The sequence below is a fragment of the Petaurus breviceps genome, unplaced genomic scaffold, assembly GCF_028583685.1.
Source record: "Petaurus breviceps papuanus isolate PSGF00001 unplaced genomic scaffold, PetGlider_PUasm1.0 90591, whole genome shotgun sequence".
In the NCBI taxonomy this organism is placed as follows: Eukaryota; Metazoa; Chordata; class Mammalia; order Diprotodontia; family Petauridae; genus Petaurus; species Petaurus breviceps.
Genome location: NW_027187280.1, coordinates 1602287 through 1627026, shown reverse-complemented (window position 1 = coordinate 1627026; position 24740 = coordinate 1602287). Strand labels below are relative to the sequence as shown.

General features: G+C 39.6%; 1 protein-coding gene and 1 long non-coding RNA gene across 2 annotated transcripts; both read left to right on the top strand.

The window, feature by feature from the left end:
• The first annotated feature begins 6124 nt into the window (after positions 1–6124).
• On the top strand, positions 6125–7764 carry LOC138142470 (uncharacterized). Its single transcript, XR_011163429.1, has 2 exons — positions 6125–6223; positions 7225–7764. It is a non-coding gene; the product is annotated as an uncharacterized lncRNA (long non-coding RNA).
• Positions 7765–13111: 5347 nt separating this feature from the next.
• MANBAL (mannosidase beta like) lies at positions 13112–23783 on the top strand. The gene is made up of 3 exons (XM_069063531.1): positions 13112–13254; positions 16760–16955; positions 22419–23783. The coding sequence occupies exons 2-3, from the start codon at positions 16806–16808 to the stop codon at positions 22524–22526; spliced, it is 258 nt and encodes an 85-aa protein (XP_068919632.1). The 5' UTR covers positions 13112–13254; positions 16760–16805; the 3' UTR covers positions 22527–23783.
• The last annotated feature ends 957 nt before the right edge of the window (positions 23784–24740 follow it).

The following is a 24740-nucleotide window of genomic DNA, read 5'->3' as shown; positions in this document are numbered from 1 at the left end:
AAGGAAGGAAGGAAGGAAGGAAGGAAGGAAGGAAGGAAGGAAGGAAGAAAAGTTGCCCAACTGGCCAGTTCCAGTTTGGTCCCCAGTGGGCAGCTCCTTTTCTTCTCACAGAGGTTGTCTGTCCTTCATTTTCAAAGAGGACCATGACATCAAGGAGGTGATGCCATGCCATGCAAATGAATGGATTTAAGTAGAGGAGAAAGTGAGGCTGGTGACTTTGCACAGCCCTCCCTCACTTAAATACAATTCACTTGAATGTCATGGCATCATCTCCCTGATGTCACGGTCCTCTTTGAGAATGAAAGACAAACAACAATAATAACCTTTCTGTTATACCACATGGTTTCTTAAAGATAGGAAAAGACAAGAGAAGAGGTTAAGTGACTTGTTCAAAATCACTTTCTCAAAGTCTTGAGAAAGTTGGTCATGAAGCAAAGACTAGAACACATGTGCCCTGAGCAATTTCAACAGCCCCAGTCTCTGGTGATTAGGAAAACCTACTATGAACACCCTTAAACATTCTTTATTCCTGGTAGTGGCACTTAGCACACAAGACACAGGTAGCTGACCCCTGAATAAGAATGTAGAGACCAAAATTATTTTTCTGCCACTGTGACTTCATTAACTCTTCCTGAGTTTCCTCAACAATAAAACAGATAATAAATAAATCAAATTTATATTTATTTGTTTATTTAATAAACATTTATTAAGTAATACTATACTGTGCAGGGGCCTATGTTAGAGATTAGAGAGTTTAAATACCACCTCTGTCTTCAAGGAACTCAGTCTGATAGGGTGATGACACCAATTATAATACAAACTATTACAATGGTTGTTTGCTAGGTGCATGACAAAATGTTGTGTGGCAAAAGACTTTACAGTTTCTGAAGCACTTTTCTTACAGCTGTGAGTATGATAGTGTTCATTTATACAGATTCAGACACTGATAGCCAGAGATGTAGAGGGCCTTATTCTGGGTAGCAGCTAGTAAGAACTGGAACCCAGGTGTCCCAACTTGCCCTGTGCTTTTTCTAATATCTTTCCTTTTATCCCTGCTCTTCTGGTTTGATAAATTTTTGTCTGTGTTACTAGTGTTTATCTGTTCCTAACCTTGCTTGGCATTATCTTTGATTCTAACATCTCTCTTCATCCCTTAGTAACAAGGGTCTGGCTAATTCTACTTCCACACTTCTATACTCTCAAAAGAGACTTAGCACAATGCTTGGCACATAGTAGGTGTTAAATAAATATTCCTTCCCTTCTCTGTATTCTTATTACCACCACTGTAATATGGTTTATCATTACCACCTATGTGGGCTATTGCAACAGCCTCTCTCCAAGTCTTTTGGTCTTGATCCTTATTCTGCTCCAATGCATTCTTCATATTGAGGCCAGAATAATCTTTTTTATATACAGATCTGGTCCAGTCATTTGTCTGCTCTAAAACCTTTGGTGGCTCCCTATTGCCTTTTGAATAAAGTTCAAACTCCTCTGACTGTAGTTCGAGGCCCTCTACAACCTTGTGCTAACTTAGTCTTCTGCTATAGCTCATATATACTATATACTTCAGCCAAAATGGAAACATACTATGCTCTTATGCCTGACAATTCCCTTTGTTTCTTATGCTGAGAATACCACCTCTCTACAACTTGAACTCCTATAAGAAACAACTTTTCCCCTAGGATCTCATATTGTCCTTTGATTTATAACTCTCTAATATATTTATTCTGTTATGCATCAGGATAATGTGTTTACATATCACCTTCCTACTTAACTCTAAGTTTCTTAAGGAAAGGGACTACATCTTATCTAGACTTTGTATCTCCCTAGCATATAGTGTAGTACTCACCGCAAGGTAAATGCTTAATAAATGTTGTATTTGTTGAGAAGTTATTATGGTGTAGTGGTAAAACCTATAGGAGTAAACAGCTAGATCTAGATTCAAGATAGAGTTCCATTTAAATCCTGCATCTGACACATTTGCTGTATGACCTTGGGCAAATCACTTAACCTCTTTCAGTCTTAGTTTCTTAATCTATAAAGTGGGAATAATAATACCTGTAGAATTAACTTCATGGGGTTGTTATGAAAATCAAGTGAGATAATGTATGTAAAATTCTTTTCAACTTTTAAAGCATTAAATAAATGTCAATCGCTAATATACCATACTCAGTTATTTTCTATTTGTGTTGGGGGTGGAGGGGATATTAATTATTTAAAGGCTCTTGGAAGAAAGATGTGTTACAAATAGAAAAGGGTATAATTACTATTCAGCTACAGTGTTTACTTCATGGGAAGTGCAAGTAATCTCCAGATATAACTGTGATTGTGTTAAATATAATTTAATATTTATTATAGATTTAGCCCAAAGTACAAACAGTGCTTTTAGTCAGTGTCAGGTTTAATGGGACACTTAATAAATGCTGATGGTAATTAATACTGTACAGATGCTGAATATCTGAGTACATTTTTTTTCTGTCATTATATGACAGTGCTAAGGGACTATTATGTAAGGTATCTGAAAGAAGAAAAGAGACAAAAGGCTGGGGGGGAAATCTCAGACCTTATTAAAACCAGAAAAAAAGGTCAATAAGAAAACATTAATGACTACCGACCTATTTGCCCACTGTCTGAACTACATAGGTGCTGAACTACACCTATACAAAATTTTTGTGCCAGTCTTTATAAGAAGACCTCAATGGAGTTATTAGTAAGGAATAAGCAAGCTTTTGTAAATGATATTCAAGACAAACACAGCTTTACCATTTTGCAATTGACTGAAATATATAGGGAATATAAGATTATATTGTGCTTATTGTTTATTGATTGTGAAAAAGAATTTGTTTCAGTGAAAGACTTTTTTTCTAATGGAGTCTTCTATTCATACTTCAAAATCATTCAAGATTCCTTGAAAGACATAGCAGCATAAACATGAGATAAAGCATAAGACTGGAAAATGTGTGTTCACCAAAGGTGCTTGCTAAGGTGCAGAGAAGCCCCAAGCGGAGTCCAAGATGCAGGGTTCTCTTTGTAGGCGAGATTGTCCAGGTGCTCTTGTTTGGGGATCGCATCATGCTGATGTCATCAAGCCCTGGAATAACACAGAGACTCTAGGAAGACATATAAGACCAATTTAAAAAATTTGGCTTGATTATTCACAGGAAAATACAAATGGATAAGGAATGCCTATTGTTATGATTATGATATGCATTCGAATAGAAAACCTATAGATTTTGTCCATTGCTTATATATATATATATCTAGGATAAACAGTACAGGTGACTGACATGTTAGCTGAGGAAGTGAATAGGAGAGTGGGTTGGTTACTTCCATGAAATTAAAAATCTCCATTTGTGACTACATCCCCTAAAGCAAAGGCCCATCTTTTTTTTTTGCTTTTTTTGGAGTAGGGCAATTGGGGTTAAGTGACTTGCCCAAGGTCACACAGCTAGTGTGTCAAGTGTGTGAGGCTAGATTTGAACTCAGGTCCTCCTAACTTCAGAGCTGGTACTCTATTCACTATGCCACCTAGCTGCCCCGAAGCCCATCTTTTTAATACCAACATCCTACCAATTAGTCAGTGAGACAGTATTTATTAAGTCCTACTATGTGCCAGGTGTTCTGCTAAATGTTGGGGACACAAAGAAAGGCAAAAACAATAGTCCCACTCTCAGGGGTTTCACGTGAAAAGGGGAGATAGCATGTAACTGTGAGCAAGCAAAATATGTACAGGCTAAACCGGGGCTGATTTCAGAGGGAAAGCACTAAGGGTAAGGAGGGCCAGGTAAGGTGGAACTTCTGCTGAGACTTGAAGGGAGCCAGGGGAACCAGGAGGTTGAGATGAGAAGAACATTAGGCATGGGGAAAAGCGTGTGAAAATGCTCAGAGTTAGGAGATGGAGCATTTGTCAGAGGAACAGCAAGGAGGCCAGTGTCACTGGATCACAGAGCACGTGGCAACAAGTGGTGTCGAAGAGTGGAGAAGAGCGTGAAAGGCCCAACAGAGGATTTTACACTTGATCATGGAGGTAATGGGGAACCACTGGGATTGAATGAATAGCATGTGTGTTTGTGTGTGTGTGAGTAGGATCAAATGTATATTTAAGGAAAAGCACACCTGAGTGGAGGACGGACTGGAGTGGGGGGATTCCTAAGGCAGGGAGAGCAACCAGAAAGCTATTGTAATAATACAGGTGTGAGGAGATGAGGACCTGTACTAGGGAGGTAGCAATATCTGAGGAGAGAGTGGCTGTAAAAGAAAGATGTTTCAAAGGTAGAAATGATAGGACTGGACCACTAGTTGGATATGGGGGATGAGAAAGTGTGAGAACTTGAGAATGACTCCTAGGTTGCAAGCCTGGGTACCTGAGAGGATAATGTTACCCTTAACAGTAATAGGGAAGTTAAGAAGAGGAGATGGTTTTTTTTGGAAACATAACTTCAGTTTTGTGCATGTTGAGTTTAAGATGTCTATGATACATCCACTTTGAGGTGTCTAAAACAGAGTTGGAGATGCAAGATTGGAAATCAGGAGGTTAGGGCAGGATAAATAAGATTTAAGAGTTTTTGAGGAGATGATGAGATTACCAAGTGAAATTGTCTAGAAGAAGAAGGCCCAAGATTGAGCCTTGGGGCACCTCTGATATTAGCAGGTGTGATATGAATGAAGATTCAGAAAGTATACAGAGAAAGCATGTAGGAGAACCAGAAGAGAGCAGTACAAAGAAAATCTAGAGTAAAGAGAGTATCAAGGACAGAAAGGTGAGCAATAGTGTCAAAGGCTGCAGAAAGACAAAGAAGACAAAGAGTATTGAAAAAAGGCTCTTAAACTTGGATATTAAGAAAGTATTGATAATTTTGGAGAAAGACTGTTGGATGACTAATTCTGTCTATCATCATCCATATCTGGCTCTCTAACTTTGGGTATACCTCAAGGCTTTGCCCTAAGCCATATTCGCTCTCTTTCTACACACACACACACACACACACACACACACACACACACACACACACACACACACACAATCAGCTCCAATGAGTTTAATTCTCATTTCTCTATGTTGATAACTCCCAGCCCTGGTTTCTCTAAGCTCCAGTCCCATCATTAATTGCCCACTAGACATTTTGAACACTATATTCCCATAGGCATCTCAAATTCAGAATGTTCAAAATGGAACTCAATATATTTTCCTCCAACCCATCCCCTATCCCTCTTCTGATCTTTCTTACCTCTGTCAGGAGCACTGCCCTCCTCCCAGTCACCTTGGAATTATCTTCGACTCCTTGTGGTCCTTACTCTCTCTATATGAACATTTACCAAGTCTTGTCATTTCTACCTCCACAATATCTCTGGAATCCATGCCATTTTCTCTAATTACATGTCCACCATGCTAGTCTACCAAGATCTCATGACTTCTTGCCTGGATCAGGGTAATGTAGCCTCTTAAGTCATCTCCCTGCTTCAAGTCTCTCATCTCTCTAATCTATTCTCTACATAGCTGCCAATATGATCTTCCTAAAGCATCAATCTGACTGTGTCACTTGCCAACTCAACAAACTTCATTGTCTCCCTACTGCCTTTAGGAGCAAATATGAACTTTTCTATTTGTCATTTAAAATCCTTTACAACTTGGTTCTAACCTACCTTTACAACCTTATTACATATTACTCTCTTCACTCACTCTACTATAGTCCAGCCAAACTGGCTCTCTTGTTAATCCCCACACATGACACTCCATTTTTTCATTTCCTTGCCTTTGTTCTGGCTATTCCCTATCTTTAGAATGCATTCCCTCCTTACTTCTTCTGCTTAGACTACCTAATCTCCTTCAAAGCTCAGCTCAAGGACTGCTTTTTACATGAAGCTCTTCCTGATCCAGACAGGACAATGTGAGTTCTAAATGCCTTTCATCTCATGGGAAATCAGGAACTGCCTCGGGGCCTCTTGGTTCAGAGGCTGCTCCATGCCCGTGGGAGATGAGGAGGTGCTGAGGGCCACAGTCCAGTTGCCGGCTCACAAGGACATCTTGTCAAGGACATCTCTCACAAGACCGCTCACTTGATGAGCACCAGCTGACATGGCTGGTTTGGCCCCCCTCCATTGATTCACATTCCTCATGCATGAGGAATTCATGCCTGAATCATGCTGTCTTTAAAAGTATATAAGGAGCCAGCTTTCTTCCTCCCTGAGGCCGCCTGTGCACCCAGCCTTCTTAGAATAAATTGTAAGTTTTTTCCCTTTCTCTCCTATGGTCTCTTCAGTCTCTCTTGAGAATACAACTTAAGACTGGCCCTTAGGTTAGGGGAGTTAGCGTCCGCTTACACTGATCCCCCAGTTGCTAGTATGTATGTATACACACATACATACATACATTGTGTTCATATTGTTTCTCTATATAGAATGTGAGCTTCTTGAGGACAGAGATTTTAAGTTTTGTCTCTGTATCCCCAGTACTCAGCAGAGTGCCTAGAACACAACAGGTGCTTAATAAATGCTTGCTGATTTGGTTAATGTGGCTTGGATGGGACTAAAGACATTCTCCTCTGTAGAATGTTAGCTTCTCCAGATAGGAGCTGTCTTATTTTTTTAACTTTGTATTCACACCACCTAGCATAGTAGCTGAAACATAGTAGGCACTTAATACATGCTTATTGAATTGAATCAGATGATCTCTGAGGTCCCAGGCATCTCTAACAGCAAGCAAAGTAGGATTTTTTGCGCTTTTCTGGATTGAGTTTTAGTCAGTCAGATAGTTTTATGTGAGTTCTAGACAATCAGGTACCTTTGACTGAATCTTGCCTTTGATGGAATCAAGAGTTTTTGATTGAATGAAGAGTCTTTGATTGGAAACAGTGTATATTGTATTGCTTGGAGAGACAGAAGAGAGTAGAAAGAAAAGTAGAGTTGAGAGAGAGAAGTGAGCATGAGCAGGCTAGGGAAACTTATTTGTGGAGAGGCCTAACAGAAAGAATGTTTGTGATGGCTCCCACTGGTGATGTGTTAATTTCTCAGACAGAAGTCCTCTCTGTTGATCTGTGTTAATTTCTCAGATAGAAGTCCTCTCTGTTGGTCTTTATGAGTGAATTGAGCTGAAGAGTAGAGATCTGCCCACAGGAAGGAGGCTTAGCTTAAGCCCCTTTTAAGAGCTATTAAAGTGAATTGAAATGATGGTGCTGGTAATGTGTATAAATATTGTTGTAGCCCTGTTAACCTTTGTTTTCCTAGAAACAGAAGCTGTGGGCAGGAGCCCCTGGAGCCTGCTGTCAGACAGAAGAAGGAAGAGCTTGCAGTGGAGCAGGCCCTGTAAGTTGAGACAAGGAGCAGGAGCAGAGAGCTGCCTACATGTGAACCCAGGCAAGAGCTGGGAGTGGTCAGCCCATGGAAGAAGAGCTGTGGGATTTGGAAGTAAGCCTTGAGTCAAGATAAGAGAGGACTTTACTTGGACACTGTGTATTGATTCAGGAGCTTGTGACTTACTGTGATGTAGGGGTGGATGGGGTTTGTATTTTCTACCACCTCTTAAGGATGATATGTTGTGCTAGGGAAGATCCTGGCCTGGGACCCCCTGCTTGTATAAACAAGTATTTTGTGGAATGCTATTGAATGCAATAATATATGCAGTGTGGGGATTCTGAGGAATGCTATAAGATATACTGAATGATATGTTTTGTTTAAGACTATGTGGCCACCTTAGTAATAAGTTGTTATGTTGTTGTGAATGTTATGCTTTAATTTATTGCTGAATAGAGAGTTCATTATACTATGTGATTAGACCCTTAAAATTATTCACAGAAGCAGTCCTCAGGTGTGCTGCTGTGACTGGCACTACAGCATCTCATTCTGTGATTCTAGCAGATTGCTTTCTCAACCATCCTATCTCTTGAATCTTTAACAACTAGATTGGTCCCTAGAATGATAGTTTGAGGGATGGTAGGGTCTAGTAAATGTTTTAAGGCCAAGAGATCCTTTTCAGTCTCCTTTGCTGGCTCATCACCACCCACATTATGCCTCCTAATTGTTAGTGTTCCCCAAGGTTCTGTTATGGGCTCTCTTCTAATCTCTCTCCATATTCTTTTTCTTTTCTTTAAGCAATTGGGGTTAAGTAACTTGCTCAAGGTTACACGGCCAGTTATTTCTGGGTGTGGTGCTAAGTATCTGAGCCCGGATTTGATCCCCAGGTCATCCCGACACTGGAGCCAGTGCTCTTACTCGCTGTGCTACCTGGCCACCCCTTGTAGCAGCAAGCACCCCAAGCACCCTCAGGGTTTGCTGCCAACACAGGTTCTTGGATCTACTTTGATAAAGGAAAGCAACTCAAAATGGGTTAACAAGCTTACTTTAATCAGTCAAACATGTATCGTTTACCTAGTTTAGGTGAAAGAGGTCAGCACCCCAAACTTCAGAATATACAGACAGAATTATCAAGACAGAAACAGATCAAGTAGACAGATTTCAAACTGTCCAACCATTACATCCATACCCAATCAACATCTGGGTTTTTTCAAAGCCTAGGGGGGGCCTCTCAACAATGGCTTCCTAGAATCCAGATCAAATCACAGAACACTTCTCAAAGTGAGCCCCCAAAACAAAGCTACACATCAGGGCTTATATAGCCTTCTCCTGGCTCGGAGAATGTAACAACCTTTTGGACCCACTGGCCAATCAAAAAGTATCAACTGAAAAACAAGCCTCCCACCCCAGGCTCCAGGTGCACTTTAGCCTAGGGGCAGGGAAGATCTTTAAAATTTACATTCCCATTACACCCCTATATGTTTTTTTTTATAACTTCATCGGCTTCCATGGGTTATGCTATCATTTCTATGCAGATGACTCCTAGAGCTACATATAATATAGTAGCTCCAGTTTCTCCCCTGAGAAACTTGGATTTGCAGTTATGGATGTCCCAGAGACATCTTAAATTCAACATGTCAAAAATGGAATTCATCATCTTTCTTCCTAATCCCTTCTGTCTTCCAAGCTTCCCAATTGATGTCAAAGCCATCATCAATCTTCCAATGTCTCAGGTTTGTAATCTCACATTATCCTGGACTCCTTACTCTCCCTCACTCCATATACCCAATAAATTCCCAAATCTTCTGTTTGCTATCTTCACAAAACCAAACCCTTCTTTCTAGTCACATAGTTACAATCCTAGCTCACGCTCTCATTCCCTCACACAATAGCCTTCTAGTTGGTCCCCTGCCTCAAGAATCCCTCCACTCTAGTCCATCCTCCACTCAGCTTTCAAATTGATCTTCCTAAAGCACAAATATGACCATGACACATACTCCCTCTCTCCACCCTTCCCCTTTCAACTAACTACAGTGGCTTCCTATTATTTCCATCATCAAATGTAAAATTGTCTGTTTAGCTTTTAAAGCTCTTTATAAGTAGGCCCCTTCCCACTTTTTCTGTCTTCTTACACATTATTCTCTACCATATATGGTGACATTGGCCCCAGTTTATTCTGTATATATCTTGTTTGCACATAGTCATTTGCATGTTGTCTCCTCCATTAGACTTTGAAATCCTAGAAAGCAGGAGCTGTTTGTTACCTTTCTCTGTATCCCTAGCATTTAGTACAATGCCTGGCAAGTAGTAGGCACTAAGTAAATACTTGTTGACTTGACTTAACTTGATTAGATTATTGTGAAAGCCTAACTGGTCTTTCTACCTCCAACCTTTCAACACTTATCCATTCCACCCACAGCTGCCAAAAGCAACTTTTATTAAGTGTAGGTCTGACCAACTCCTGTGGCTTTCTATTCCTTCTAGGGTACAATAGAGATTCCCATTTAACTTTGAAAGCCTTACCTAAACTGGCTCCAACCTATCTTTCCAATCTCATTGGACATTACTTCCCTTCTTGCAACTCTGCAAACCATCCAAATTGGCCTTCTTTCTTTTCCTCACTGAATACACTGTCTCTTGTCTCTGTGCCTCTGTATTGGCTGCGCCCCATTCCTGGAATGTACTCCTTCCCTGCTTCTGCCTCACAGATTATCTCTCCCATTAAGATGCAGCTCAGTCACCATCTTCCACATGAAGCTTTTTCTGATCCTCCCAAACACTAATGCCTTTCTTCTCAAATTGCCTTGCATTTAGCTACTTGTAAATATATGTGTGCATATATAATAAATGAATGAATCAATAGAGCAGTTATTAAGCACTTACTGTATGTAAATAACTATACAAAATCCTGTGTATTACAAATACAAAAGTTAGACAGTCCTTTCTCTCAAGTTCACATTCTAATGGGGGAGATGATACAAATGGAAGATTTCAGTTGCAAGTCAGATGGAAAAGTCTTGTGGTCCTTAGGATGCAGCAGCAAAGCATATGGTAACGTCTCTTCTTTAATGTCTTTTCCACTAATACCAAATCAATTTCTGATGTTGAACCATTTGACTGCGCCAAGGACTTCGGTGGCAAGAAATTTCTTCACTGGATCTTCAGGAGTTGTGGTTGTAGCAGTTCCCAAGCTTCCCCTCCATAAGAGTTGTTTTCCAAGATGATGGCTGAGGGCCATGGGCTGGAGGCAATGCTATTCCAACTTTTTTACTTCAGGGTCCTGGCCTCAGTGTCCGCTGAGGTCTGAGGGGAGATAGTGGCTGAGGTAGTGGTGGTGGTTTGACTAATCTGGCACATGTTGCATCTTGTTTTTTCTCAGTAACTTGCTGTTTCAGCTAGGTTGGCTTGACTGCCCTGGCTAGCCCCTTCTCCACAGGAATTATTTCCTTGAATGATGACTGTAAGGGCTTGGCTAGAAGCAGAACTAGAGTTCGGAGGAGTGCTACCCTCCCTGGGCTCTTGTGCTAATCTGCCTACTGAGGATAGCTGGTCAGCACTTGTTGCTGGTGATAACAAACGCAGACTCCTTCAAGATTTGTCCCCTCAATGATGGCTGAAGGGCCTGGGTTGGAAGCAGCCCATTATGGTGATTTGGAAGACATTGCTATTCTCAGTTCGCTTGGGTTCATTGTCCTTGGCTGTGGGGGTGGGTCGACTTGCCTAGTATATGCTGCTGCTTCTCTATCAGAATATCTTCTTGCCCCATATGTACTTATTAACTTTAGATTTATCCTCTTTATATTTTTTACATGTATTTGTCTTCCCCATTAGAATAAAAACTCATTGTGAGTAGAGATCCTTTCATTCTTCATCTGTATCTATATCTACATAGTAGAAAATATTTGTTTATTGATACATGTTTATTGAATCAAATTAGATGATCTCTGGAGTTCCTGGCTGCTTGCTCTGTGACTCTGAAGGGTTGGATATATCTAAGGTCATTTCCAGCTCTGATAGTCTATATTTCTACATTTATAGAAGCAGCATGGTGTGGTGGGTAGAGTGTTAAACTTGGAAAGACCAGGATTCCATAGATCCCTCTGCCAGGCACATACCCTAAGGAGGTCAAGGACAAAAGGAAAGTAGGTGCCCAAGGATTGGGGAATGGCTAAACAAACTGAGGTATACGAATGTAATGGAATGTTACTGTGTTTTAAGAAACAATAAATATGATGAATATAGAAGCACGAGTTTTATATGAACTGATGTAATGTGAAATAAACAGAAATAGGAAAACGATATGCAAAATTATTTCAAAAAATGTAATTGGAAAGAACAATAGCAATAAAACAATCAAAAGTGAATGACTGAAATTACAATGGCAAAACCTGACCCCAAAGAACAGATACAGGAATGTACCTTCTCCATCTTCTTTGTAGAGATGAAGGGTATCAGGTAAGGAACATTCCTTATAATATTAGGCTTGGTTGATTGGTTGGTTAATTTTTATGGGAATTGTTGATTGTTTTTTTCTTCTTTGTCACACGCAATAGCTCTGTGGGAGAGGAAAGGGAAAGTGATATATTGGGAAAAGGAGATGATGTGAAAACAAATGGTATCAATTATTTTCTTTTTTGGAAGGCAGGGCAATTGGAGTTAAGTGACTTGCCCACGGTTATACAGCTAGTGTTAAGTATCTGTGGCCAAATTTGAACTCAGGTCCCCCTGATTCCAGGGCTGGTACTCTATTCACTGCACTACCTAGCCACCCCATGATATCAATTTTTAAAAAGACTTGAGTTTAAATCTTGGCTCTGACACTTACTAGCTATATGACCATGTGCAAGGCTCTCTCTGATCCTCAATTTCCTCCTCTGTAAAATACAGACAGGAAGTAACTCAAGAGTTGTTGCAAGGCTCAAATTAAACCATGTGATTATATAGGTTGTGACCAGAATTGCACTTCTTCCCTCCTAGCCAGTGTGGTGTAATGAAAAGGACACTGGATTTGAAGTCAGGAGATCTGTTTTCCAATCCAAGTGTCTATCATTTACGAACTTTGGTACCTTGGGGAAACCATTTGATTTCTTTGGATCTCACTTGTAAATTGAGAAGGTTAGAATTCATTACCTCCCTGAGAAACCCTCTTCAGCTCTAAATCTATGAACCTAGTCAGGTGAGGGACTCCTGGTTAGGGGCTTAGATTTGGCCTCTGAGACCAGTCAGATTTGACTTACCTATCACACCTAGTAGAAGAGGTGTAATCAAAGGCTTTTTCATCTTTTAACTATGCTAAACCGCCCAGTCTTATACAACCTGGTGACATCCTCTATACATGTAAAACAAAGTGCTCTGTAAATGTCAATTACTCTTATTCTAAGGCCCTTGATTCCGAGTCTGGGGAAGGAAGGAGCTTCACTCAAGACGCCAGACAGCCCAATTTTAAAATTTAGATTTTAAAGTTGAAGAAAGTGAGGTATGGAGAGGTTACATATATTTCCCAGGGTTACACAGTTAAGAAGTAGGATTTCCCTTCACGTTCTCCAGCTTCATAAATTCCCATCAGCCTCATAAATAAACAAATAAAAATAAATAAAATAAACATGGGGAATCCTAGATCCGTTACTAAACACGTGTCTATGGGGGTGTCACTTCATCTTGCTGGGTCTCAGTTTCCTCATCTGTAAAATGAGGCTGTCGGACTAAACGTCCTCAGGGTCCACTCCCAGTTCTAAGTGTAGGATCCTATGATCCCCTGAACAACAAAAAACCAAAGGCCGAGGACGACCCCCCTTTCTTCCCTCGGTATCCCGATCTCCCAGGGATCGAGGTTAGGAACGCTTCCTGGCGCCGAAGATCTGGTTGCTAAGTGTTGCGTAACTTCCTGTCCGTGCGCTATGAGGAGGCGGAGCTGTTCCTCACTTCCGGAGGGAAGTTCGGCTGCTGGTCCTGGGCTCTGGGTCGGTGAGTTATCTCTCTGGCTTGGGGCTCGGAGTCGCGGGCTGAGGGGTGGGGGAGGCCGGGCCCTCGGGGGAAGCGGGGGCGCTGAGGCCGAGCGCTGTCGCCTCGGGGTGAGGCCGGAGCGGCAGCGGTCTGGGCGGGGTGTCGGCCCCTCAAGGGTTTGGGAATGTTGGGCGGGGAAGACAGGCCTGGGCAGCCCCGAATCGATGGGACCGGAACCTGACACGCCCCCTCCCCTTAGGTCGCTTCTCTGCTGGGGGAACTTTATTGATGCCTTTTGGGCTCTTGGACGTTTTCTTTCCCCTTGGGATCTGTTTTCTAGTAAATAATTTAAAGCCTCAGTTTACACTCCTGTAAGAGGAGGTGGCGTTGAACCAGGTGATCTTGCAGGCTCCTTCGAGGTCTTAAATCCCATGATCTCTTAAGTCCTTTGCGCTGTCAGATCGTGTGTGCTATGTTCTGAGGACCATTTCGGATATTAGAGTTGGCAGGGATCATGGAGGCTATCTTGTCCAGCCTCTCATCTTACTGAGGCCCAGGGAGGATAAGGGAATTGTTAATAAAAATAATAGCTAGTAGCATTTACAGGGTGCTTTACATTTTGCAAAATACTTTACAATTATTATCTAATTTTATTCTTATAGCAACCCTGGAACATAGGTGTTGTTATTATTCCCATCTTACAGATGAGGAAACTGAGGCAGGCAGAGGTCAAGGGACTTGTCCAGGATCACACAACTAGTAATTGTTGCTGGATTTAGGTTCAGATCTTTGTGCCTACAGGTCCAGGGCTCTATCCATTGTGTTACCTAGCTGCCTGGCACGTCATGAGGCTAGTGAGTAGAAGAACAAAGTTTAGAACTGCAGTTTCCTGATTCCATATGCTTTTCTCTCTATACTAAGCTTCCTCTATGTTCTCTCTTTTAGAGTCTCTTCCAGTTCTCATTTCTATGTCCTAAGATCCATGGATTTCATTGAATCTGTCCATTAAATGACTTTTACCCCAAGATCTGGCAACCAACTTCTAAAGAAGTCCTGCTGAGGATGTTCAAAAGAGTGTGCCACAGAATCTAAAAGAAGAGTTACAGACATATCTTGACTTTCTTGGATTAATTGTTTAGCTTCTCAGGTGATGACTTTGAACAGTCATCACTTAAATTTGATTATATAAGCATCATTATCTCCAAAATCATGAACTACAAAATTCTATTCTCCAAACACAACTTTTTATCCTTTTATTTATTTATTTTTTTTACTTTTCCTTATACCAAATTGACTTCTCTACATAAGCCATACTGACAGATTGATAGTCTGTCAAGAAGGAAAGAAAAAAAATTTGTGAAGCAAAATGGATTTAACTAGCTTGATACAAGCGTTTCCTTTTCAGACTTCCAAATCACTTTTCTTTAAAGTAACCCTGAGGTGTGTAGGGAATGTATTATTATCTCTATTTTATACATGAATGAACAGACTCAGGTCAAGTGAATTGCCCAAGATTAGGCAGCTTAGTAAATGGGGGTCTGGAACTAGAATATGACAGGTCATTTAGCTTTATTGCTTGTTCCCTGTAGTAAGGGCATTGTACTTTAGAGGATTATTATTTCTGGAGTCAGTCGTGTTGTGAAAAAGATCTGAAGGTTTTAATGCCCTGGAGTTCTAAAATAAGTCAAGTGCAACATGGTAGGTGAAAAAGTTAATATAATCTTAAGCTACATTGAGTGTTATGTTATCTATAGAATAAGGGTGGTTGATAGGCCTTCTGCATCCTGCCATTAAATATTTATTCTGAAGAAGAGAAGAATTGAGAGAGGCATGATAACAGTTTTCATGTGCTTGAAGAGTCACGTAGCAGAGCAAGAGGATTTATTCCGCTTGGCTCTGAAGAGTAGGATTAGGAACAACCGGTGGAAGTGGCAAAGAAGTTGATAATAATTAGAGCTGTCCAAAAGTGAAATGGACTTCTTATAGAAATAAAAGTTCTGCAAGTGAAGATTGGATGGCCATTTATTGAGAATTTATCAAGGCAGCTAGTTCATACAATGGGTAGAATGCTGAACTTGGGCATAGGAAGACCCAAGTTCAAATCTACCCCCAGACACTACCAGTGTGATTCTGGGCAAGTCACTTAATCTATGTCTGCCTCAGTTTCCTCACCTGTAAAATGGGGATAATAATAGCACCTACCTTCCAGGTTTGTTTTGAGGATCAAATGAGTTAACATATATATTAATGCTTTGCAAACCTTAAAGTGCTACATAAATGCCTAACTATTGTCATAGAAGAAATTTTTCTTCATAGTTAAGTTGAACTAGATGGCTTATGAGGCCCTTCCTGCTATGAACTCTTTTATGATCCATTCACTGATTCCTCTTCTCAACCCCATAAAGTGAGGTTGTCTTAAGCCATATTCTCCCCCAGCCACAGCTTCAATTATTATGTGAGAGATTGCTACTCCTGAGGAATATAGTGTTAATGGAAAGAGTACCAGACTTAGAATCAGGAGAGACCTGTTTTTGAATGTGAATTCTGATTACTTCCTGGTTTGTGACCTTGGACAATTCACTGAACTACTCTGAGTGTCATTTACCTCATCCAAAAATGAGAATAATGATATTTGCAGTGTACCTCACTGGGTTTATATGAATAAAGTGCTTAAGTAAATTTTTATTATTATTAGCCCTTCTGTAGATGACTCCCAAATCTATATATACAAGGTGTCCCAAAAATCTTAGAGCTTAAAGTTTTAAGCTTTGATAGCTTAAATAGCTTAAAACTGTGATAAGACTTTTAGAACACCCTCTGCATTCAGCTCCAATCCCTCCAGGCTTACAGATATTTGTTTCCAACTCTCTTAGACATCTCTGCTGAAATATCTTGGCAGTTCCTTAAACTCTATATGTCTAAAACTGAATCTAATTATCTTGCCCCCCCCCAGCTAATTCCTCCTTTTGACTTCCTTATTCCTGTCAGTTATACCACTTGCACACAGTTATGTAGATTTGAAACCTTGGTGCTGTCTTTATAACTGATTGTGTATGGGAAATGGGGAAGAATTAAATTCCTGTCACTTCTACTAATATGATGTCATTTTACTTTAATACCTGAAGCATCCATGTTGTCTTTGGTGTAGTTACTCCATCAAATAGTATTTCACATTTGTGTAGATGTTTTCTTTTGCCTAGGTTAAGTTCCATAGGGGCAGGACTGCATCTTACCATTGTTTCTCCCCTAGAACCTATTCCATGCTTTGCATAAAATAAATACTTAATAATTATTGAGTGAATGAATGATGTTCCTCTTTAAAAAAAAATCAGTTTTTTCACCTTCCAGTCACACACTGTGTGTTATAAAAAATACTGCTAAGTTTTCAGGCCAAAGGAGAAAATACAGTGATTTTCCTGTTGTGAGACATTCACAGATACGGTTTGTTTGTTATCTAAATGCCTTAGAATGTGGTAGCAAATTAACAGAAAATAACATTGTTGAAACTTTTTTTGCTTTAATTTAGAATTTAACTTGAGCTATCTAAAAGGAGACCAGGAACTGCTTTGGGCATGGCTTCTGAGCTGAACTTCTCTCCCCCTGAGGTTCCAGAGCCTACTTTCCTAGAGAATCTTCTTCGTTATGGACTGTTTTTGGGGGCTATCTTCCAGCTTATCTGTGTGTTGGCCATAATCTTCCCCATTTCGAAGTCTCATGAGGGGGTAAGTAAATTTTTTTTGGGGAGGGTATTAACTCCTAAGGGTAGGCATGGTAGGTTTTATATATTTAGCATGTCTTTCAAATGCCTACTATAGAAATATCTTGCATATTAACAATGAATATGAATAGTTTGTGGATTTCCTAGTTTTTTTTTTTACTACGTTCATTGTTATAAAAAGCACATTATAGTAGTGGAAAGAGCCTTGGGTTTGAGTGCCAATTCCACCACTTACTAGTCATGTAGCAACACCTTGGGCAGGTCCCTTCATTACTTTGAGCCTCATTATTTGCATTTGTAAAATGAAGGATAATAAAATTATGTAGTACCTGCCTTACAATTATTATTAGGAAAGCACTTTGTAGAAAACATTATAGAAACTGAAGAGATTGTTAGTATAATTTTATTTCACTGTACATACATGATAGATCTGTGATGATCATGCCTGGGGGCCTCCTTTCCCCAGATTAAATTATAGGTATCCACAGGATATCTGGTCTTCATCCTGCTATGTTCTCATTTCATAGATACTATGTATTATCGTATGTTAAAAATAATTCATTCAATGAATATTTACTAAGTGTCTAATCCATTCAAGGCACACTGCCATCATTTTTATTGTTAGTAGTGGATTGAATTCTCATGAGACCCTCAGGGGAGCCATATTCTTGTTCCATAGGCAGAGAAATGGAATTAGCCATGTTTAACTTATTGGTGAACTGGATAATTGTACTAAGGGAGAGAGAACGAGGAGAAGAGAAAAAAGGGTTAAATAATAACAGGTTGGGAGAGAGAGCTTACACCTGGATATCAGAATCCAAAAAGATTTTTACAAGCTACAATATTTGGTCAAATCTAATAAGATAAAAGTTAATAGGAGCAAATGAAAAATATTGCACTTCGCTTCAAAAAAAAATCTTTATGAGTATAAGATGAAGAAGGTATGACTGGACAGCAGTTTGCAAAAGATCTGGGGGCTTTTGTGAATTCCAAGTTTAGTATGAGTCAACAGTGTGATATGGTGGCTAAAAAAGCTAACACAATCTTGGACTACATTGAGGGGGATGGCTTCCAAGAACAAGCAGCCAATAGAGAATATCAGACCACATCTCAAGTATCATATTCAGTTCTGCAGGCTGTATTTTAATGACATTGATAAAGTGGTGCTTGTCTGGAAGAGAGGCAGTCAATGTGGGCATGCTATATATGAGGGCTAGTTGAAGAAACCAGGGATAGCTTGGGAAGAGAAAACCCAATTTGAAAGACGGATTTGGCTCATTCTGCTTGCCCCCAGAAGGCAGAACGAGGAGTATTAGGTGGAAATTACACAGAGGATTGGGTTCTAGGTTAAGACAAATTTCCTAACAGTTATGGTTATCCAAAAGTGAAATGAGCTGCCTCAGAAGATGGTGGGTTTCTTCTCATTGGAGGTCTTAGAGTAAAGGCTGGATGACTACTTTTAAATTTTTTAAGCTGTAGAATAAATTTTACTTTTCAAGATGTGAGTTGCACTAAATAGCCACTGAGAGCCCTTGTAATTCTGAAATTCTGGACTTCTGTGAATTTTAGAACACAAGCACTTCTACAAAACAATTTCTATTTATTTGCTTTTTTGGAGGGCAATTGGGGTTTAAGTAACTTGCCCAAGGTCACATGGCTATTTTTTTGTGTTAAGTGTCTGAATCCGGATTTGAACTCAGGTCCTCCTGACTCCAGGGCTGGTGCTCTATTCACTGCACCACCTAGCAGCCCCGTGATTTCTATTTAGAGGCCCAGTATACCATCTAAAAGTTTTCTTCTTGCCTGGCCTGTCTGTATAGACAAGATTTTTTGCAGTACTCTGGCACTCTCATACACATACATTCTCTTTAGTCCTTTTCTCACTTTTTTAGGGTGGAAGAATGAACTGGTTTTATAGAACTGAAAACCAAATAAAAATTGTTACTACAATCACTATATTTGGGTATTGTTTAATTTTTTTATGGCACGCTTCTATGTATGTATGGGGGGCAGAGTTGTTGAGAATTGATTAATGTACCAGGACAAGACATATCTTCATACAAAACACAAAAAATAAAGTTAAATGAAATTTAAAGCCAATTTTATGTACTAAAATAATTTTCCCTTTTCATTTAACCAAAGGCTTAGAGATTTCATTTTGCTTGAGATGAAACAGGGACTCATTTTAGTCTTATTTTGTTCTCTATCACACTTAATTTATTCAGAGCACTTATAAGCTTTAAAAAGTGGTATGCTTGTTTTAGGGCACCCCCCCCCCCCCGCCTCCAGTCACTGATTCCCAGTATTTATTTGTCTAGTCTGCTAAAAAACACAAAATCATAGGTTTCAGTTTAAAGATTCAAAGGTCCAACCAGACCTGAAGCATGAATGAAGTCTGAGGAAAAAGGCCATTGTAGAGAGTAGCTTAGTAGGGTCCTAAGGTACAGAGAGCAGAATCTTGTTGGCAAGAGGTGGGGGAAGAAAGGGTTAAGAATAAATTCTAGAAATAACATTACTGTAAAGAAAAACAACTTTTAAAAGACTTAGGAACTGTGATCAGTGCAATGGAACCAACCATAGTTACAGAGGACTCATGATGAGACATAGAGAGAGAGGTGTCAGATGCAGAGTGAAGGTGTACCCACATCAGGACATGGCTAATGCAGGAATTAATTTTGCTTCACTACACATTTGTAACAGGCTTTGTTTTTCTTGCTTAATGGGTAATGGAGGGGGAAGTAGGAGGGAGAAAATTTGGAACTGAAAATAAATATATTTTTTTTAAGAGGAATAAATGGTAGGGAGAAAGCTCTGGTATCTATCCTTCAAGATCATTCAAACTCTTAAATTAAGCTGCCCTGATAACCTGAGTCTAAAGTGAAGTGATTTCTTTTTCTTCTCAATCCTGTAGCAATTATGGTTTATATATATTTATATATATATATATATGTGTGTGTGTGTGTGTGTGTGTGTGTGTATGTGTGTGTGTGTCTCTGATATAACTCTCCTACTGTGATCTCAAATTATTATTTAGTTTTTTTAATGTCTTATCTCCCCATTTAGACTGTTAAGCTTCTTGAGGCAAAGGAGCACTTTATCTTGTACATTTTTTTACCCCTCAGAGCAACTAGCACACGAGTTCTTAATTTTTTTTTAATCTTGACCCTTTGGCAGACTGAGGAAGTCTATAGACCCTTCCTCAGAATAATATTTTAAAATAATTGAAAGAAATGCTTAATTTCAGTTAGAGATTAGTGAAAATATTTAATTTTTTTTTCCATCCAAGTTCATGGACCTATGAATCTATGAAATCTATGCACAGACCCCATGAACCCCAGGTTAGGAACTTTTGAACTAATATAATAGGCTCTTAAGAGTTTGTTGTTGCTGTATTCTATTGCAGGAAAAATTCACTAGAATTCATGGGAAGAATGACTCTTTTTGGTGAAATATCTGTGTAGAAATAGCTACTATTCAACAAGTTTTTAAGGGTAAAGGATCTGCAAATGATGGGGCATCACAGAGGTTATGATAATGTTTCTAGGGCCAGAGACATTTGGAAAATTGTGTGTGGGATCCGGAATTATTCCTTATGACTCTACTGACTTTTAGAGATTCAAGCATAAAGTTAGAGCAAGTGGAATTTGGAAGGAATTCATTTAAGTAGACTATCAGAATCGGAATTAAGACACTTAGGCTCCTTTTTATCCCTAATGTGTGGACATGTTTATGTGTACACAGGCACATTTTTGTGCCCTGCCTATATTTTACATGAGTTGTCTCTGCACTGTTAGAAAAGCTAGCAACAAGATCATTGATTATGAGATGATAAACAAGAATTACTGTCCCATGAGTATGAAAATGGTAGTATCTGGCTCTTAATCTGAATGGAATTCCAGACAAGTCTGGTGCCAACACTAAGAAACACTTAGCTGTTTTGTCATCTCATTTTGAACATTAGAAGGCAGCAGTGGTTTACCTAAGGTAGCAAGTTCTTCCCCATGAATTACAGAGCAGCTTGCTTCATTCCCATGAGAATGCTGGCACATTTTTGCAGGTTCTTGCATAAATTACATTTTGAGAGTAAATCAGATCTTATTTTTAAGAGGTCATGCAACTACAAATCATTTTCAACAGGCCACAAAGGCATAGTTTCAAGTTTCAGAAACACTTGAGCCCAACTTCTTGATTTAGAAGTCAACTATATTTTCATCCAGCATGCATTATAAATACATTTTTCATGGATTTTTCTGGAAAGCAGGGTAGTCTGTACATATTTGATAGATTGCCTTTATAAACATTTTTCAGTCTGAAGGTCCTTTGTTGTGGAACTCTTTTGCAGAATTTTAGGAACCATTTCTATAGAGTAGGAAATTCATAGTCTGCTTCTCTTCTGCCTCTCTTGGGATCAGTAACCTTGTGGCAGTAAAAACAGAAGTCCATAGCTGTGGTGCAGAGAATCTTCTTGGACAGTGGTTGGATATGGCAGGTAGAACAGAGTAAAGAAGCAACAGAAATGTAGTGGGAAGAACAATAAACTAGGTGTCAAGAGATCTGAATTCTAGTCTTGGTCTTGCTACCTTAGATAAATCACTTCCTTTGTGAAGATTTTAGCTTTCTTATTCTGAAAATTAGAGGGTTTGATTTGGTGACTTCTAAGGTATTTTCCAGGTCTAGGATTTAGTCACAAAGGAATCTTTTTTTTTTTTTTGGAGGGCAGTTGGGGTTAAGAGACTCCCAAGGTCACATGGTTAGTAAGTATTAAGTGTCTGGGGTCAGATTTGAACTCAGGTTCTCCTGACTCCAGGGCTGGTGCTCTATTCACACAAAGGAATCTTTTTAAAAAAATTATCTATTTTTAGCATTCACTTTTTTTACATTTTGAGTTCCAAATTCTCTCCCTCCTTCTAGCCCCTCCTCTTCACACTGAGAAGGCAAGCAATATGATATCCATTATACATCCTCCAAAGGGATTTTTAGCTGTATGGAAATTTCCATATGTTGAGGTGTGAGAGAAAGAAGGGTCAAGAGGAAGGAATAGGAGACAATTGGGACAACAGAGCCACATAAGTAAAAGCAACAAAAATTTCAAATTTGCTCATTGGGAACTTCCAGCATTGTTAAATCTTTATATTTTTAAAAGAAATCAATTTTATTTATGTCATTTGTCTTTGTATCATAATTATTTCTCGGAAGAGTTCTCCCTTTCCTTTTCCAGATTGAACAAAAACAATTAAGCAAAAACACTTAATGCAGTAACAGACAGCTTCTGACTATATGCAAATTTGCTGCACAGTTTCTGGAAACCATTCTGTTTGAATCTGGACAAGTCTTTCCCCTTCCTAATCAGCTTGAGTTCTGCATACCTCCTGCTTCAAGTTATCCCCTCCTAGGTTGGCTTAACTGCGCAAATTCCAAACTTAATTGATCAGTAAAATCCTATTTCTTTCTCTTCTCTCCATTGAAGGAAGGGGGACATTTTGAGCCAAGAAAGTTTGAGGTGACCAAGAAGCCAAAGGGGGCTGCTCCTTCTCAAAGCAAAAAGTCCAAGAAGGAAACCAAGAAGAAGAGATAGAATAGAAGTTGCCAAACGTGGCACACATGTGGCCTGCTCTACTTTCTTCAGAATCAAGTACTCCTGAAGAGGGACCATGGCAGGAAAATCAGTCTTCATAAAAACATTTGTCCAGCATCATCTTCCTTACAGAATCTGAGTTGGAAGAGACCTCAGAGGTCATCTAATCCAGTCTCTCTCAATAGAAATACTTTCTACAGCCTCCTTGATGAGTGATCATGCTGCCTCTGCTTGAAGACCTCCAGTGCTGGGGAACTACTACCTCCTGAGGCAATCCATTCCCTCTGTGGATAGCTCACTAATTGTTAGGAAGTTTTTCCTTACAATTGAGCTGAAATCCACCTCTTTGAAACTTCTACCTAGTCTTTTGGAGACTAGGGGATTGAGGTGGCTCTAGTGAGCATGGGTGCCTTTTAAACACAGAGGACCATATAAGCATGAGCATTTCACTGACTTTAGGTGGCCAAACCACCTCCCCCAAAAGCCCTCTCTTCAAACCTTGTTCAGTGATGGCTCCCGAAGCACAGCTCTGTCAGAAAGGAAAATGTGGGTTATGCTACCACAGTGACACATCCCTTTAGGAAGAATGACAACAGAATCATGAGCATCTTATACAAGCAAAGGCCATATATATTGGAATACTTAGTTTAAAGGTCATGTTAAAATAACTGAGCTGCTTTTTAGTGTTTAATCATTCTAAGTAATTTTTAACATAACATGTATGTACACTACCAATCAGGATCTGCAGCCTAATCTGGAAAAGTCTTCCAGACTCCTAATCAGCTTTTGTCTTCACTTTAAAAAAGAGTTAAATTCTCTCTTTGTCAGTATGATGTCAACTACAGTTTAGTAATTAGAGAGGCTAGGACAATTGAATCTGAGAGGTTGCCTGAAGGAAGGGCAGCCTTTTCTTGTGGGAAAATGACTTTCAAAATCTGCACCAAAATATTAATCATCTTTCTCCTTTTCTTAATAAAGGATTTTCCAGTATTTCCTCTGATTTTCCCTCACATGATAGATTTCAGAAAGGATTTCACTAAATAAATAAATGTTTTCCATGTAGAAATTGGCCATAGTCTCAACTTAAATAATATGGTTTAGGGTGTGCATTTGTTTCCCTACTGCTGCCTCCCTGACCTGTTTTTTAGTGTGTCCCTTAAACTTTTCCCATCCCAAACAAAACTTTTAGTCCCAGCTTAAGGAGAAAAGATTGGGATGATCATGAGAGAAGATTAATAAACCGCAGTGCATGATGAACCTCTTATGTTGTCTGCTGGTGTTTGGTAGTAGGAGTTATTGGCAGGGGGGGGCGAGGGGAGGGCAGAGAAAGGGCAAGGTGGCTACCATGGTGTAGAGAAAAGAGTATTGGATTTGAAGTCAAAGGACCAGAGTTTGAAACCTGGCTCTAGTCATACTACCTGTGACCTTGGGCAAGTCACTTAACCTCTGGGCTCAGGTTTCTTCCAATTCTAAATCCAGTAAATCTTGAGTCCTCATTCTATAAGTAAAGGGAGCGATGATATGTCTAGGAAGAATATTAGGATAAGGTTGATGACACTGCAGGGCAATATGACAGTCCTAATGTCTCAGACTCAATAGAGGCATATCTAGCTGTTTTGATATGTCAGGCAATTAGAAGAATACTGGGGATAGTCTCAAGGACAGTAGGCAAGCAACAAGCCTTTATGAAGTGCTTACTGTATGCCAGTTTTACAGACAAAAAGACCCTGCCGTCAAGGAGCTTGCATTCTAATGGGGGAAGGAAAAATAAAGAAGCTGGAAAGCAAGGAGAACATGCAGAGAGAAGCACAGAATGGAAGGCACTCACCAATGAGAGAAGGAAACTGATGTGGCAGAGAGAAGTTCCAGCTTGAGAAGGCAGAAGGGGGCTCACAGCTCATTGGGATGGTTCTTAGTCACTGGAAAAAAGGAAGCTTACAGAGCCATATCTGTATTTTCCAATGGATTTACTGCCTTTGCATAAGCTTTTCTGGTATGAGAAAAGCAGAGAACTTGAGTTCTAAAACTGGCTTTGGTAAGATAGTGAAAGTTTAAAACCGTTAAATATGTTGTGTTGACTGGGTAAATTTGGGTATCTGACTTCTACAACATAGCTACATAGGACAGTGGACTTCTCATTTCAGCAATGTTGGGTGCTCTGCACCTTACTATAAATGGTTTAATGAGTTTCATGACCAAAAAATTTTAAGGCTA